The sequence below is a fragment of the Salvelinus alpinus genome, chromosome 28 (genome assembly GCF_045679555.1).
Source record: "Salvelinus alpinus chromosome 28, SLU_Salpinus.1, whole genome shotgun sequence".
Classification (NCBI taxonomy): domain Eukaryota; kingdom Metazoa; phylum Chordata; class Actinopteri; order Salmoniformes; family Salmonidae; genus Salvelinus; species Salvelinus alpinus.
The window spans coordinates 37912396-37930874 of record NC_092113.1 but is presented as its reverse complement, the minus strand read 5'-3'; the positions used below and the strand labels follow the sequence as shown (position 1 = coordinate 37930874).

Sequence of the window (18479 nt, the reverse complement as noted above, 5' to 3'; positions counted from 1 at the left end):
ATTGCCCCGGTTGAGGTGCCTAATTACGTAATGAAGTGTCCTTAGCAGCAGCCAACCACGGCCCAGACAGCCCAGCTGTGTCATCTGTGTGCTACAGTTGAGTGGCAGCTGCTGCAGCCGTCACCGGTCTGACAATTAGCACGTTTAAATGGGGACAGATATAGATTACAGTCGCCTCAATAGTGATTATATTTTCTTGAAGCCAGATGCTACTCTCCCTATAGACAGGCAGTGATATGAACTAGTATTTATGATATAGGATTTTTAGATTACATCAATTTAGAGCGACTTGAGTCAGTAAAGTCGACTTTGGATAAATCTAATGTTGTTGGACTGTCGTAACATCTTGCACTGAACCAGAAAAGTTCATTGAATAGGTATTGGAAAACTGTAGGCATATTTTACTGCAGTTTGTGCTTATCCAAAGTGTTCTTACCGGGAGTCAATCAATGCACTTTGAATCAAATGAAACAATTGACTACTAGAGAACTGAAACCATTTCAATAGTCTGACTATCTACTATAGAACTGAAACCATATTCTATAGTCTCTCTACCAGAGAACTGAAACCATATTCTATAGTCTCTCTACCAGAGAACTGAAACCATATTCTATAGTCTCTCTACTAGAGAACTGAAACCATATTCTATAGTCTCTCCACTAGAGAACTGAAACCATATTCTATAGTCTCTCTACCAGAGAACTGAAACCATATTCTATAGTCTCTCTACCAGAGAACTGAAACCATATTCTATAGTCTCTCTACTAGAGAACTGAAACCATATTCTATAGTCTCTCTACTAGAGAACTGAAACCATATTCTATAGTCTCTCTACGAGAGAACTGAAACCATATTCTATAGTCTCTCTATGAGAGACCTGAAACCATATTCTATAGTCTCTCTACCAGAGAACTGAAACCATATTCTATAGTCTCTCTACCAGAGAACTGAAACCATATTCTATAGTCTCTCTACCAGAGAACTGAAACCATATTCTATAGTCTCTCTACCAGAGAACTGAAACCATATTCTATAGTCTCTCTACTAGAAAACTGAAACCATCTCTCCATAGTCTATCTACTAGAGAACTGAAACCATATTCTATAGTCTCTCTACCAGAGAACTAAAACCATATTATATACTCTATCTACTAGAGAACTGAAACCATCTCTCCATAGTCTATCTAAACTCAGCAAAAAAAAGAAATGTCCTCTCACTGTCAACTGCGTTTATTTTCAGCAAACTTAACATGTGGAAATATTTGTATGAAAATAAGATTGAACAACTGAGACATAAACTGAACAAGTTCCACAGACATGTGACTAACAGAAATTGAATGTGTCCCTGAAGAAACGGGGGTCAAAATCTAAAGTAACAGTCAGTACCTGGTGTGGCCACCAGCTGCATTAAGTACTGCAGTGCATCTCCTCCTCATGGACTGCACCAGATTTGCCAGTTCTTGCTGTGAGATGTTACCCCACTCTTCCACCAAGGCACCTGCAAGTTCCCGAACATTCCTGGGGGGAATGGCCCTAGCCCTCACCCTCCGATCTAATAGGTCCCAGATGTGCTCAATGGGATTGAGATCTGGGCTCTTCGCTTGCCATGGCAGAACACTGACATTCCTGCCTTACAGGAAATCACGCACAGAACGAGCAGTATGGCTGGTGGCATTGTCATGCTGGATGGTCATGTCAGGATGAGCCTGCAGGAAGGGTACCACATGAGGGAGGAGGATGTCTTCCCTGTAACGCACAGCATTTAGATTGCCGGCAATGACAACAAGCTCAGTCCGATGATGCTGTGACACACCGCCCCAGACCATGACGGACCCTCCACCTCCAAATCGATCCCGCTCCAGAGTACAGGCCTCAGTATAACGCTCATTCCTTCAACGATAAACGCGAATCCGACCATCACCCCTGGTGAGACAACCGCGATTCGTCTGTGAAAAGCTTTTTGCCAGTCCTGTCTGGTCCAGCGACAGTGGGTTTGTTGCCGGTGATGTCTGGTGAGGACCTGCCTTACAACAGGCCTACAAGCCCTCAGTCCAGCCTCTCTCAGCCTATTGCGGACAGTCTGAACACTGATGGAGGGATTGTGCATTCCTGGTGTAACTCGGGCAGTTGTTGTTGCCATCCTGCACCTGTCCAGGGGGGGTGTTTGGATGTACCGATGCTGTGCAGGTGTGGTTACATGTGGTCTGCCACTGCGAGGACGATCAGCTGTCCGTCCTGTCTCCCTGTAGCACTGTCTTAGGTGTCTCACAGAATGGACATTGCATTTTATTGCCCTGGCCACATCTGCAGTCTTCCTGCCTCCTTGCAGCATGCCTAAGGCATGTTCACACAGATGAGCAGGGACCCTGGGCATCTTTCTTTTTGGTGTTTTTCAGTCAGTAGAAAGGCCTCTTGTGTCCTAAGTTTTCATAACTGTGACCTTAATTGTCTACCGTCTGTAAGCTGTCACTGTCTTAATTAGCGACCGTTCCACAGGTGCATGTTCATTAATTGTTTATGGTTCATTGAACAAGCATGGGAAACAGTGTTTTTTAAAACCTTTACAATGAAGATCTGTGAAGTTATTTGGATTTTTACGAATTATCTTTGAAGGACAGGGTCCTGTAAAAGGGACGTTTCTTTTTTTGCTGAGTTTACTAGAGAACTGAAACCATCTTCGATGGTCTGACTATCTACTAGAGAACTGAAACCATCTTCGATAGTCTGACTATCTACTAGAGAACTGAAACCATCTTCGATAGTCTGACTATCTACTAGAGAACTGAAACCATCTTCGATAGTCTGACTATCTACTAGAGAACTGAAACCATCTTCGATAGTCTGACTATCTACTAGAGAACTGAAACCATCTTCGATAGTCTGACTATCTACTAGAGAACTGAAACCATCTTCGATAGTCTGACTATCTACTAGAGAACTGAAACCATCTTCGATAGTCTGACTATCTACTAGAGAACTGAAACCATCTTCGATAGTCTGACTATCTACTAGAGAACTTGTTCTTCTTCTTTTATTCTATACTGCATTCTATTGTCTCTGTCATCAACACATACTGTAATGACCACACTGTTGTTCATTTCTCATCCTGTTTCCAGATCTCTTTGTCTGCTCTGACTGTATGTGCATCTATTTGCTGTACTCTCCCTCAATTCCCGCTCTCTCGTCTCTCTCTCCCTTCTCTCTCTAATTCTCTCTCTCCCTTCTCTCTCTAATTCTCTCTCTCCCTTCTCTCTCTAATTCTCTCTCTCTCCCTTCTCTCTCTAATTCTCTCTCTCCCTTTTCTCTCTAATTCTCTCTCGCCCTCCCTCTCGCTCTCTCGCTTCTCTCTCGCTCCCTTCCCTCTCTCGCTCTCCCTTCCCTCTCTCGCTCTCCCTTCCCTCTCTCGCTCTCCCTTCCCTCTCTCGCTCTCCCTTCCCTCTCTCACGCTCCCTCTTTCTCTTTCTCTTTCTCTCCTTTCTGTGATTTCAGTTGAACCCTCTTTGTCCAAACGCTGCTTTTAGAGGCAGACAGTTAGGAGTCCTGAAGGCGCCACTCTGAACCCAGGTGTAGTGAAGTCCAGTCAGCACCCTGCATGTGCCACATGCCCCTTCCCTGCCACCCCAGGGATTTCGCCCATCTGCACCCGCAAGGCAATAACGTCCACCCGTTAGAGGCTAACTCATGCCGAACATGAGTTGCGAACATGATTGTGAAAGCTTGACTCGTCAGTATCCTCCATCGACCCAAAGTAGATCCAATGTCACTAACATGCGCCGGAGGGAGGGAGAGGTGGGGGAGAGAGAGGGACACAAACAGGGGACTAGGGGTATTTTATCCATACTCAGGAGATTCCCAGCATGGAGCACTGCAGGGGTATACAGTTCCTACTGTGTATACCACTTGAATGAAGAAAATAATTAATAAATGTGTTACCGCTGTAAAACATGAACTCTGTCAGACTTGCCCGGATCTTGCAGGAGGGCGCCGGGGGGACTGCGTGTTTGTGCTATTAGTCGGTTGGCATCGTATGTACTGTAATGCCTTGGGCACTCAGTCTTGGTGTAATTCCACTTGGATCTACTTGATGACATTGGGTTGCTGCACATCATGTGCTGAAAGGCAAGCATTTTGAAATGAACACACACACACACCAGTCATAATGGTTGTCTCAGTGCAAAGAGTGTTACAGCAGGTAACCCAGTGTTGATTCGATTGGTGAATGTCAAATTGTGATCTACATCCCATCTCCAACCCTGTACATGGTGACCTCCCCCACAGTGTACATGGTGACCTCCCCCCTGACTCTGTACATGGTGACCTCCCCCCCTCACTCTGTACATGGTGACCTCCCCCCCTCACTCTGTACATGGTGACCATCCCCCCCTCACTCTGTACATGGTGACCATCCCCCCCTCACGCTGTACATGGTGACCATCCCCCCCTCACGCTGTACATGGTGACCACCCCCCCCTCACGCTGTACATGGTGACCACCCCCCCCTCACGCTGTACATGGTGACCCCCCCTCACGCTGTACATGGGTGGTAGGGTACATGGTGACCATCCTCCCCCTCACGCTGTACATGGTGACCCCCCCCCCTCCCCCCGCTCCTGCTGTACATGGTGACCCTACCACCCCTCACTCTTTACATGGTGACCATCCCCCCCACGCTGTACATGGTGACCTCCCCTCACGCTGTACATGGTGACCCTACCAGCCCCCCCTCACGCTGTACATGGTGACCATCCCCCCCTCACGCTGTACATGGTGACCATCCCCCCCTCACGCTGTACATGGTGACCATCCCCCCCCTCACTCTGTACATGGTGACCCCCCCCCCCACGCTGTACATGGTGACCTCCCCTCACGCTGTACATGGTGACCATCCCCCCCTCACGCTGTACATGGTGACCCCCCCTCACTCTGTACATGGTGACCTCCCCCCTCTCTGTACATGGTGACCTCCCCCTCTCTGTACATGGTGACCTCCCCCCTCTCTGTACATGGTGACCTTCCCCCCTCTCTGTACATGGTGACCTTCCCCCCTCCCTGTACATGGTGACCTTCCCCCCTCTCTGTACATGGTGCCCTTCCCCCCTCTCAGTACATGGTGACCTTCCCCCCTCTCTGTACATGGTGACCTTCCCCCCCCACTCTGTACATGGTGGCCCCCCCTCACTCTGTACATGGTGACCCCCCCTCACTCTGTACATGGTGACCCCCCCTCACTCTGTACATGGTGACCCCCCCTCACTCTGTACATGGTGACCCCCCCTCACTCTGTACATGGTGACCCCCCCCTCACTCTGTACATGGTGACCCCCCCTTACTCTGTACATGGTGCCCCCCCCCCCCTCACTCTGTACACAGTGATCTCCCCCCCTCACTCTGTACACGGTGTCCCCCCCCCCCCCTCTCTGTACACGGTGATCTCCCCCCTCTCTGTACACGGTGACCCTCCCCCCTCTCTGTACATGGTGACCTCCTCCTCTCTGTACATGGTGACCACCCCCCTCTCTGTACATGGTGACGCTTCCCCTCTCTGTACATGGTGACCCTCCCCCCTCTCTCTGTACATGGTGACCTTCCCCCTCTCTGTACATGGTGACCCTCCCCCTCTCTGTACATGGTGACCCTCCCCCTCTCTGTACATGGTGACCTTCCCCCCTCTCTGTACATGGTGACCTTCCCCCCTCTCTGTACATGGTGACCCTCCCCCTCTCTGTACATGGTGACCTTCCCCCTCTCTGTACATGGTGACCCTCCCCCTCTCTGTACATGGTGACCCTCCCCCTCTCTGTACATGGTGACCTCCCCCCTCTCTGTACATGGTGACCCTCCCCCCTCTCTGTACATGGTGCCCTTCCCCCCTCTCAGTACATGGTGACCTTCCCCCCTCTCTGTACATGGTGACCTTCCCCCCTCTCTGTACATGGTGACCCTCTCTGCACATGGTGACCCCCCCCCCTCTCTCTGTACATGGTGACCTCCCCCCCTCTCAGTACATGGTGACCTTCCCCCCTCTCTGTACATGGTGACCTTCCCCCCTCTCTGTACATGGTGACCCTCTCTGCACATGGTGACCCTCCCCCCTCTCTGTACATGGTGACCCCCCCCTCTCTGTACATGGTGACCTCCCCCCTCTCTGTACATGGTGACCTTCCCCCCTCTCTGTACATGGTGACCTTCCCCCCTCTCTGTACATGGTGACCTCCCCCCTCTCTGTACATGGTGACCTTCCCCCTCTCTGTACATGGTGACCCCCCCCCCCTCTCTGTACATGGTGACCTTCCCCCCTCTCTGTACATGGTGACCCTCCCCCCTCTCTGTACATGGTGCTCTCCCCCCTCTCTGTACATGGTGACCTCCCCCCTCTCTGTACATGGTGACCTCCCCCTCTCTGTACATGGTGACCTCCCCCCTCTCTGTACATGGTGACCTTCCCCCCTCTCTGTACATTGTGACCTTCCCCCCTCTCTGTACATGGTGACCTTCCCCCCTCTCTGTACATGGTGACCTTCCCCCCTCCCTGTACATGGTGACCTTCCCCCCTCTCTGTACATGGTGCCCTTCCCCCCTCTCTGTACATGGTGCCCTTCCCCCCTCTCAGTACATGGTGACCTTCCCCCCTCTCTGTACATGGTGACCTTCCCCCCTCTCTGTACATGGTGACCCTCCCCCCTCTCTGCACATGGTGACCCCCCCCCCCCTCTCTGTACATGGTGACCCCCCCCCTCTCTGTACATGGTGACCCTCCACCTTTCTGTACATGGTGACCCTCCCCCTCTCTGTACATGGTGACCTTCCCCCCCTCTCTGTACATGGTGACCCTCCCCCCTCTCTGTACATGGTGACGCTCCCCCCTCTCTGTACATGGTGACGCTCCCCCTCTCTGTACATGGTGACCTCCCCCCTCTCTGTACATGGTGACCTCCCCCCTCTCTGTACATGGTGACCTCCCCCCTCTCTGTACATGGTGACCACCCCCCTCTCTGTACATGGTGACGCTCCCCCCTCTCTGTACATGGTGACCTTCCCCCCCTCCCTGTACATGGTGACCTTCCCCCCTCTCTGGACATGGTGACCCTCCCCCCTCTCTGTACATGGTGACCTCCCCCTCTCTGTACATGGTGACGCTCCCCCCTCTCTGTACATGGTGACCCTCCCCCTCTCTGTACATGGTGACCTTCCCCCCTCTCTGTACATGGTGACCCTCCCCCCTCTCTGTACATGGTGACCTCCCCATCTCTGTACATGGTGACCTTCCCCCCTCTCTGTACATGGTGACCTTCCCCCCTCTCTGTACATGGTGACCTCCCCCCCTCTGTACATGGTGACCTTCCCCCCTCTCTGTACATGGTGACCTTCCCCCCTTTCTGTACATGGTGATCTTCCCCCCTCTCTGTACATGGTGACCTCCCCATCTCTGTACATGGTGACCTTCCCCCCTCTCTGTACATGGTGACCTTCCCCCCTCTCTGTACATGGTGACCTCCCCCTCTCTGTACATGGTGACCTCCCCCTCTCTGTACATGGTGACCTCCCCCTCTCTGTACATGGTGCCCTCCCCCCTTTCTGTACATGGTGACCTTCCCCCCTCTCTGTACATGGTGACCTTCCCCCCTCTCTGTACATGGTGACCTTCCCCCCTCTCTGCACATGGTGACCCCCCCCCCCCTCTCTGTACATGGTGACCCCCCCCCTCTCTGTACATGGTGACCCTCCCCCTCTCTGTACATGGTGACCCTCCCCCTCTCTGTACATGGTGACCTTCCCCCCCTCTCTGTACATGGTGACCTTCCCCCCTCTCTGTACATGGTGACCTTCCCCCCCTCTCTGTACACGGTGACCTTCCCTCCTCTCTGTACATGGTGACCTCCCCCCTCTCTGTACATGGTGACCTCCCCCCTCTCTGTACATGGTGACCTCCCCCCTCTCTGTACATGGTGACCACCCCCCTCTCTGTACATGGTGACCTCCCCCCTCTCTGTACATGGTGACCTCCCCCTCTCTGTACATGGTGACCTCCCCCCTCTCTGTACATGGTGACCCTCCCCCCTCTCTGTACATGGTGACCTTCCCCCCTCTCTGTACATGGTGACCCTCCCCCCTCTCTGTCAGTACTGTATGTCCAGGTAAATGCTTATTGTGAACCAGTTCATGATGTTGGTTTGTCTCGTCTCTTGTTCTCAGGGCAAGGTGGCCAGCGGCATCAAAGGGCTGTTTCACAGAAACCCAAAGCAGGCTTCTCTCGACAGCCATGCTGCTGCACAGCTCAGCCATAAGCACACGTTCGGCGCCCACCTGCTGCGCCGCACGGCCAGCGCGCCCACCAAGGTCCTGCCCAAGGTCAAGAAGGGTTTCCCCGAGATCGCCATCGACACCAAAGACTACCGCTCAGAAGGCACCAGCGAGGACAGGACAGCCACCTCATTGCTTCCTCCCAGCCCCCGCTGCTCCACCAGGGCACCTGGGACACCACGGCCGCCGTTGCCCCCGCCGCATCACGCCAAGGTACCAACAGGCACCATGGCACCAACGAGGCTTTCCACCCCGACAAGGGCAAAGGTAAGGGCTCACCTCGCTTCCTCCGATATTCCTTGAGCGAGCCCCTAAAGCAGGTCAATCGGCTGTGCTGCCACGACTCCTTGAATGAGAAACATGGAGTGTTTTCCTGCGTGGCCCTCAACAGCAGTGGCAGGATGGGGGTGTCCTCCAACTGCATGATCTGTGTAGTTAGCTCCAAGGAAAGCCCAGAGGAGAGGGAGTTCAAGGATGAGGAGAAATGGGGAGAGAGGACCAAGGCGTGGAAAGAGAGGCCTGAGAGAGCCTTCCGCTGTCCCACTCCCTTCAGGCAGGTTCAACACGAGCCAAAGCCCAAACCGCAGGCCCTGGCTGCAGCCCAGCCTGATGAGTCCCTGGCCCAGTCCAAGCCCAGAGCTGAGGCCCTGCCCCTGTTCCAGCCCCAGGCGTTCTTCCGACCTATCCCCTTTCCCAGGTCCCGGGCCAGAGCCCATCAAACTCTGGACACCTGTCCCACTGAGGCTCACCCTGACCCCACTGAGGCTCACCCTGACCACACTGAGGCTCACCCTGACCCCACTGAGGCTCACCCTGACCCCACTGAGGCTCACCCTGACCCCACTGAGGCTCACCCTGACCCCGCCGAGAGGAACGCCTGCTCTTGCATCATGCCCCACCGGCACTTCCCCTCCCCTCCGACCTCCCCGCTTACGACGCTCACCCCCGACTGCCTGAGCAGCGCCCCGCTGTCCAACTACGGCAGTGCTTGCGGCCCGGCCCCTGGCACTACCGTCAGCAGCTCCGACTGTGACAGCGTGTCGCTCAGTGACAGTTGCAGCAGCTGTGAGAGCCTGGGGAGCCTCGAGCTGGCCCCTATGCTGCCTCCGCGAGGGGTTCTTGACAGCGGCAGGCTCGCCGTGAGCACCCTGCAGCGTGAGATGAACCTCCTCTTTGCTCAGAAGATGGATGAGCTGCGCAGTAAATCCCCCATGTTCTTTGCCGGTAAGGTGGAGCTGCCATTGCAGTGCCCACAGTAGTACCCATAGAGGTGCTTTAGAAGCCCCCACAGCAGTCCCTTACAGCTGACATAGTGAGCCCATTGTGCAGTGCTGATCCCCTAGTTGTAAGCCATGTGCTGTGAGCAGTACCCCCGGAGGACCCACCCTTCAGAGAGCTGATGTCTATGGGTTTATAATGTAGTCTAGAACCCAGGTCCCCTCACTAATCAAAATCACCCTTTTGTCTAGACCTCCGGTTCTTCCACCAATCAAGTTACCTTCAGGGTTCTAGACCTCCGGTTCCCTCACCACTCAGTCACCCTTTTGTCTAGACCTCCGGTTCTTCCACTAATCAAGTTACCTTTAGGGTTCTAGACCTCTGGTTCCCTCACCACTCAGTCACCCTTTTGTCTAGACCTCCGGTTCCCTCGCCACTAGTGTAACCCTTTTGTCTAGACCTCCGGTTCCCTCGCCACTAGTGTAACCCTTTTGTCTAGACCAACTCTGGACCTCGGTTCCACTGCTTTTTCTCTCCATTGTTCCCCTCTAACCAAGGCGTGGACAGGGCTGATTTAGACCTGGGGACACCGGCTGGATGCAATTATTGATCAGGTAGAACAGAAAACCAGCAGGCTCCAGACCTCGTAGAGTTGAAGAACGCTGATCCCCTCACCAATCAAATTTTACTTTAGCTCATTAGCTCATACATTCCCACTAAATACCCATCGTTAGTAGAATTGATGAGCTCAGTGGTACTAAAAGGCATAGTTGTAATAATGTTGTAGCAAACTAGTAATGAGTTGTAAGAAAAGTATTTCATCACTCAGATAAAATACAGCAAGTACAAGAAAATACAACAAATAATGTCAAATTCACTAATCTATGGAATGTACACCACCTCGTTTGGTTTGAAAGGCCCCATGTCACTCTAGAACTCAACCCCTTGGTAACAATGAACATAAAACATCTCCCCCAAAAGTGAAAGAGCCAAACCATCATATGACTTGTCCCGGGGTGGGGGGGGGGGGCGGGGCCCTCCACCTCTCCTGGTCCAAACCATGATGAACACCAGCTGTCCTCTCACCCCTGCTCACCCAGACTTAGTATCTCCCACTCAGTGCATTACATCAAAGGAAATCACAAGTTGGATCATTTTTGGGGGTGAGGTTGTTTCTTCCTTTGGGACGAGGTTAGGTTACATTTACATTTAAGTCATTTAGCAGACGCTCTTATCCAGAGCGACTTACAAGTTGGTGCATTCACCTTATGATGTCCAGTGGAACAACCACTTTACAATAGTGCATCTAACTCTAAGGGGGGGGGGGGGGGGTTAGAAGGATTACTTTATCCTATCCTAGGTATTCCTTAAAGAGGTGGGGTTTCAGGTGTCTCCGGAAGGTGGTGATTGATTCCGCTGACCTGGCGTCGTGGAGGAGTTTGTTCCACCATTGGGGTGCCAGAGCAGCGAACAGTTTTGACTGGGCTGAGCGGGAGCTGTACTTCCTCAGAGGTAGGGAGGCGAGCAGGCCAGAGGTGGATGAACGCAGTGCCCTTGTTTGGGTGTAGGGCCTGATCAGAGCCTGAAGGTAGGGAGGTGCCGTTCCCCTCACAGCTCCGTAGGCAAGCACCATGGTCTTGTAGCGGATGCGAGCTTCAACTGGAAGCCAGTGGAGAGAGCGGAGGAGCGGGGTGACGTGAGAGAACTTGGGAAGGTTGAACACCAGACGGGCTGCGGCGTTCTGGATGAGTTGTAGGGGTGTAATCGCACAGGCAGGGAGCCCAGCCAACAGCGAGTTGCAGTAATCCAGACGGGAGATGACAAGTGCCTGGATTAGGACCTGCGCCGCTTCCTGTGTGAGGCAGGGTCGTACTCTGCGAATGTTGTAGAGCATGAACCTACAGGAACGGGTCACCGCCTTGATGTTGGTTGAGAACGACAGGGTGTTGTCCAGGATCACGCCAAGGTTCTTAGCGCTCTGGGAGGAGGACACAATGGAGTTGTCAACCGTGATGGCAAGATCATGGAACGGGCAGTCCTTCCCCGGGAGGAAGAGCAGCTCCGTCTTGCCGAGGTTCAGCTTGAGGTGGTGATCCGTCATCCACACTGATATGTCTGCCAGACATGCAGAGATGCGATTCGCCACCTGGTTATCAGAAGGGGGAAAGGAGAAGATTAATTGTGTGTCGTCTGCATACAATGAAGGATGTTCACCATACATTTAGCACAAAGTATTTCTATTCTATTACTCGTCAGAATATTTCTCAACTTTTCCCTTCAATCTGTAAACTCAGCTTCAGCTGCTACCCTTTCACATAACACACAGAGGCTCTCTTGTGTTACTGTCTGTAATTAATTTGTGGTAAGTTGTACTGTCTTTTCACAGCACAGTATATTTCAGTGGACTATCTGTTGTAGACATGGTTTTTAAATAGTTTAGAAACGTGATATTGTGAAGTTGATCGTTTTTGCCCTTATAATTGAGTAGTATTCTGATACTTTATACATTTTCTCAAATTACTCTACGCACTCTTGCTTCAGCGCTCTCCTCTGCACTTCTCTCTCGTTCATCCAGTTGTGCTAACCTCCTTTGTTCTGTCCCTCTTGCACGTTCTCTCTGTTCCTAGTGCAGAATTGAGGGGATGACAAAAGCCAGGTAACAAGAACCCTTGAATGTCTGCACCCTCACCCACTGTTTTCTGCTCATTCACTGTGCCTTGACTGTCTTCATAACCCTCCTTCACTCCCTTCACCCAGTCTCTGTGAGCACCGTGTACGCAGACTGGATCAGGGACTACGGTACCTGAACTTCTCTAATTTTTTTATTTTATTTATTTCACCTTTATTTAACCAGGTAGGCTAGTTGAGAACAAGTTCTCATTTGCAACTGCGACCTGGCCAAGATAAAGCATAGCAGTGTGAACAGACAACACGGAGTTACACATGGAGTAAACAATAAACAAGTCAATAACATGGTAGAAAAAAAAAAGAGAATCTATATACAATGTGTGCAAAAGGCATGAGGTAGGCAATAAATCGAATAATTACAATTTAGCAGATTAACACTGGAGTGATAAATCATCAGATGATCATGTGCAAGAAGAGATACTGGTGTGCAAAAGAGCAGAAAAGTAAATAAATAAAAGCAGTATGGGGGGTGAGGTAGGTAAATTGGGTGGGTAGTTTACAGATGGACTATGTACAGCTGCATCGATCGGTTAGCTGCTCGGATAGCAGATTTTTAAAGTTGTTGAGGGAGATAAAAGTCTCCAACAATAATCAACACTTGTTTTTGATTTCCGTTGCAAAACGTGTTTGCTACGTTACGTACTAATTAATATGACCCAGGTAGTCAGAGTCACAGATGGGGTTTAACAACACACTTTGTCGTCAACACACTTTGCACTGTGTTAGGGCAAGCATGTCGAGGTTGAGCTAGGGACACAGATTTCACGAGAATGATTTGGGAGTATTTCACTGTGTTTTGGGGCACATGGAGTCTCACTTGTGTGAATCATCATTACACTCATAACTACACTGCTGGTAATTCCCATTCCATTGTTGCCATACTGTTATGTTTTCAGGTCAGAACCATCCTGATCATCAGTGTATGCACGCAATTCATCAGAATGAATATTGGTAATTTAGGCATCTATCCATCAAGGTCCCATTTTAGTGCTCTATTTAGTCTTTATAGTTTAAACGTTACCGATTCCCAGATTTTTAGAAATGTAAAGGTGATTTCAAATTGAGATGACATAAGCAGCGTTTTACCGTGAATGCTGATTGAACCCATAAGCATATGTTGAATTGCAGTTATGTTTAGTGTGAAACATCATATTTGTGTATATGCTGTATGCATCATAAGACCCACATAATGATACTATATGTACAGTATGCTACTTGTAGTAACCATTTTGACTGTTGATAATGAATGTAGTCCTGTGCTTACAGATCTGGTGCTTCTCTTCTCCTCCTCCCCAGACCATTCCACAGTGCAGAGACCAGCTCCCCCTATTCGACTGCTCGCACCAATCGCTGATGATCTGGGGGACCGCCATCTCACTCACTCCTCTTCCACTCCAGCAGACCACTCATCCACACGTCACTCCCCACCTCCACCGCTCCCTATATCCACAGCAATCACCATCTTCACCTCATCCCCGGCTTCTAAGAGTGAGGCGGACAGTCCCGTCAACGGTAGGGGGGAGGAGGGTCCCGTCAACGGTAGAGGGGACAACAAGAGACCACCTGCCCTTCACAGGACTACCTCGGCCCCTGTGACACATGACCCCAAAGACCTGAAACCCTCACAGTACAGCGGAGACCCCCGGGTCGATGATGGCACCTCGTCACCCAGGGAGCACTCTCCAAGCCGAGAGGAAGCACCGTATACACAGTCAGGCCACACAAAGGACGATGCTGAGCTCAAGACTGAGCCAAGTGCGAAGTCCCCTGTTCCTCTCGCCGACCCCTCTATAGACGCCAGCCCTCGGAAAGTCCAGGCCCTGAGAGCTCTGTTTGGCAGCAGCCCATTGAACACGCCTGTCAGAAGGACCAAAATCGAGGGCCACGTGCAGGCGGTGGCTGGGGGGCAGCAGCAGTCATCAGTAATGCCAGAGGTGTGCACCGACGCCACCCTGAATGACCGGCTGTGGAGCAAGCTGGAGCCCAAGTCATGCAGCCACAGAGACAGCGTGTCCTCATCCTCCAGCATATCGTCCAACGACACCGTCATTGACCTGTCCTTGCCCAATCTGGCCAGGAAGAGCCTCACCTGTCTGAGCAACAGAACCTCCCCGGGCGACATCTTCCCGGACCCACCCTCCTGGGTCAACCGGCCACGCTCTGCCATAGCCTCCTTGGAGACGCTGCAGGTCAGCAAGTCCAACCCCAACCTCCTGCAGGGCCACCTGGGGGAACCAGAAGACGAACTGCAGCCCAGGCCCCTCGGCGCCCCCAGGGAGCCTCCAGTGGACTCACCCAGCAGAATAACCCAGAGGAGGCACACCTGGAGCCGCCTCTACATGGAAGGGCTGAAGCATACCTACCCCCCAGCTAAGAGGCCCTCTGCTGCAGAAGCCCTTGCTGCTGCCGCAACCAGCCCCCTGGATACCGTGGCCTCTATGTCTAAGAGCCTGGGGGACTTGACCTCGGATGACATTGCCTGCAACTTTGACAGCAAGTACCGCAGCATCACCCGCAGCTTCATCATTAGGCCTTCCCGGAACGACCTGCGGCAGGGTTACCCTAACCATAATCCCCAGAGGCCCCGGCTGCCCAGCGACCTAACTGAGCAGCTGAGGAGGCTGACGGACGTGGAGCCCCTGACAGCTCGCGACTTTGCCCCCCAGGTGCGGCAGGGGCCCCTGGAGGAGCCTCAGGAGGAGCCCCCGCTACGGAGGACGTCGTCCCGAAGCCAGAGCAGGGTGCGCTACATCGCCAACAGGGCTAAGCAGGCCCAAGAGAGGCAGAGGCTGCAGGGTCTCAACCAGTCCCACCCTGCTACTGGCGCTGCTAACGCTAGTATTAGCAGTGGCGGTTGCCCCATGGAGGAGCGGGGGAACCCGGAGGGGGCGTGCTGCGTAGCCCGGAGCCCCTGCGCTAGCCTGGACCTGCTGAGCCAGCTCAGCACCCCAGGGCCCCCCAACAGACAGTCCCAGACCTCTCTGAACTCTGACAACAACGAGGTCTTTTTCATGCTCAAGCTCTGAGAATCAGACTCCTTTTGGAACTGAGCGTGAGAGAGACACTGAAGCATAACTCATTTACATTTCCATCCAGCTTTCTAGGAAGGTAAATTGTAATTTTTAAAAGAATGACATTCTGTATATCTTGATAGGATGTGTTTTTAAATGTATTTAATCAAGCAGAATAATGCTACTTCCAGACAGTCACAAGCACAGTTTTACTTTGGTCAATGTGTTCAGTAACTCACATCAACTATGAACACCTATACATAGCAAATGCTTAGCTGGTCACAAAGGATGGACTAGTCATTTTTACCACAATGGTCACAACAAACACCAACTAATTGCTCAGAAATAATAGAAACAGCAATGAGTTGTCTAATGAAAGCATCCTTTACCAATGCACTCATTTGTTTGCACCAAATGAGGAACGGTGGAATGTGATTGGAAAAGCAATGCCTGCCTGACTGTCTAGGTTCACAGTGACTACCATGTTTGTATATGCCTGACTGTCTAGATAAACCGTGACATCCATGTTTGTATATGCCTGACTGTCTAGGTACACAGTGACTTCCAAGTTTTTATATGCCTGACTGTCTAGGTACACAGTGACTTCCAAGTTTTTATATGCCTGACTGTCTAGGTAAACCGTGACATCCATGTTTGTATATGCCTGACTGTCTAGGTACACAGTGACTTCCAAGTTTTTATATGCCTGACTGTCTAGGTACACAGTGACTTCCAAGTTTTTATATGCCTGACTGTCTAGGTTCAAAGACTTTTATGTTTTGAGTATTTATTGTGAGTTGACCTGATCCTAAAGTAGCAATAGACAACCATTAGTGGAGTTTTACTATTCTAAAACCCTTTTTAAACTTAAAATTTTAACGATATGTATATACTGTACTTTTAAAATGTGTAGAGATGTTCTGTTTTTTTTTGTAGATATTTATTGAGCCAGTAGTTCTGAAAGTAGCGCTCATGAGACAAAACTGGTCCTCGAAAACTGCGTACATCACATCTTAGCTCTCTCTTTTGCTCTGCTGTGTGTGTATCTTGCTAGCTGTCACTCAAACGGCGAAGGGCTGAAGCTCATTGGCTTGAACTTGAATTGCTCGGGGGCTGACCCATGTGGAGAAAAATGGCGCCGCACGCCTTCCAGCTTTCAAACTAGAGATTCCGTGGCTAATTTGAGGTTAGACAGTAATTATTCTCATAGATTCTGCATGTATGATTTACATGTTGACACATCCAGCCCAAAGCGGGAGGTTTATAAAATACTTACTAGTCGCCAAAGTTCTTGATCATGTCTTTTAAGATTGAATAATAAACTGTGTTAACTCATTATGTATCACCAGTAGCCCAGCCATGTGCTAGCAATATTTGTAAACAACTTAAACAAGTGTAATATATTGCAGATTATGGGAAAAATGTAAAGATTGTTGTTTAGTCAATGTGGAGTCTTTACTGAAAAGGTTAAGAGTAAATGGCAACAATAATTATTTTTTTTCCTAAAAAGTCTTAAATCCAACTTTTTAAATTTTGTGAGTACAGTGAAGTGTGATTTGAGTGAGCTGCCAGTGATTTGGAAAACTGTACCATGCAAGTTATTTTATTCTAGACAACACAGTGGGAGTGTTGTTTTTTTACCATCAAGACTCTACTCCTGCTACCTGTTAATTTGACTGCATGTTTTTAAACACTGTTATGTACGTCTCTCTTATTTTATTATACAAAAAAAAAATGTTATATGGGAACTGATTTGTCGACGACTTCTTGTCTTGCTCAGTGTTCAGGCTGTTGAATGGTGATTGGCTACACTGTCTTTGTAGATACTCAACCAGATAGCATTGACCCCGTTTCCAAGCATGTTTATTTGTTCTGTACCGTTTGCGCTGCCATGCCAGTTCTCTGCAAAACTTTAGGAATATTATTGAAGTAAAAACCAGATGTAATTATGAACTGAATAAATCTCTCCTGTATATTTAACAAGCTTATTTTGTTAATTCAACGTTGCACTCGTGCCTCAGTGTTCGGACCGGAGATTTATATTCCAACAAAATGAGAAGTCAGTTGAACGTATCCCTACAGAGGTTGACATGGTTGCACCATGTGGGCTACTGGTTAGAGCGTTGGGCCAAATCAAATTGTATTTGTCACATGTGCCGAATACAGCAGGTGTAGACCATACAGTGAAATGCTTACTTACAATACAAGCCCTTAACCAACAATGCTTTAAGAATAATACAACATTTAAAAAAAAGTAACAACTGATTAAAGAGCAGCAGTAAATAACAATAGCAGGGCTATAAACAGGGGGTACCGGCACAGTCGATGTGCGGGGGCACCGGTGTCGATGCTGGATCGAATCCCCGAGCTGACAAGGTAAAAATCTGTCGTTCTGCCCCTGAGCAAGGCAGTTAACCCACTGTTCCCCGGGCACCGAAGACATGGATGTTGATTAAGGCAGCCCCCCCCCCCCGCACCTCTCTGATTCAGAGGGGTTGGGTTAAATGCGGAAGACGCATTTCAGTTGAATACATTGTTGGACATCTGACTAGGTTTCCCCCTTTCCCCATGTAAAAACGCTCGGTTTTGGCAAGGCGGCTTCGCTAGCTGCCATAATAATGGACTGACTGCCTGCCTGGACTGTGTTGACCAACCATCACCTCTCCCAACCTCATTATGAACTGCCTGGACTGTGTTGACCAACTCTCCCAATCTCATTGGCGTAGTTCATCACACTCCCTGATGGGGAGAAATGTTCCAGAACAGTGACTCGGTCCACAATACATGCCCAATATATATACTGTATATATATATACTGTATATATATATATTTTTTTTTTAAATAAACATCATCCTTTCTATTACATTTGCGACCCCAAGATTTTGGAAGACAAAATGTAGTCGTCACACTAACTGAAGTACAACTTTTTAAGGCTTAAAGCCCTCATAAACCTCTCAAGGCCTTCCAAAGGCTTCAAATGTCATCAAAGAACTAATGCCTTGCTGGCTAAAGGATGACAGACGGGTTATGCTACATATGGCAAAGCACCAGAAGCATAGTGTTTAGACGGTTAAAGCCTCGTTTATACTTTCGCTCTACTGACCTGTCACTCAACGGACAACAGTCGACCATCAACATTTTTTTTTGGTCTGGCGTTGCCAAGGCAACGGACACCTCTGGTGGAACTGTTGGCTATAGCCAGGCCGCTTATTTTGTACTGGGAAACGCTTCACAAAAGACTGCTTCATTATGATTCCAAGG

The 18479-nt window shown here is 50.2% G+C and overlaps 1 protein-coding gene across 1 annotated transcript in view; it reads left to right on the top strand.

Moving 5' to 3' along the window:
* LOC139557822 (1-phosphatidylinositol 4,5-bisphosphate phosphodiesterase eta-2-like) overlaps window positions 1-17197 on the top strand; it is a 329946-nt gene extending 312749 nt beyond the window's left edge. The window contains 3 exon segments of the mRNA XM_071373046.1: window positions 8193-8424; window positions 8427-8567; window positions 13503-17197. Coding sequence (XP_071229147.1) covers window positions 8193-8424; window positions 8427-8567; window positions 13503-15232 — 2103 coding nt within the window. The 3' untranslated portion in view covers window positions 15233-17197.
* Window positions 17198-18479: the final 1282 nt, after the last annotated feature.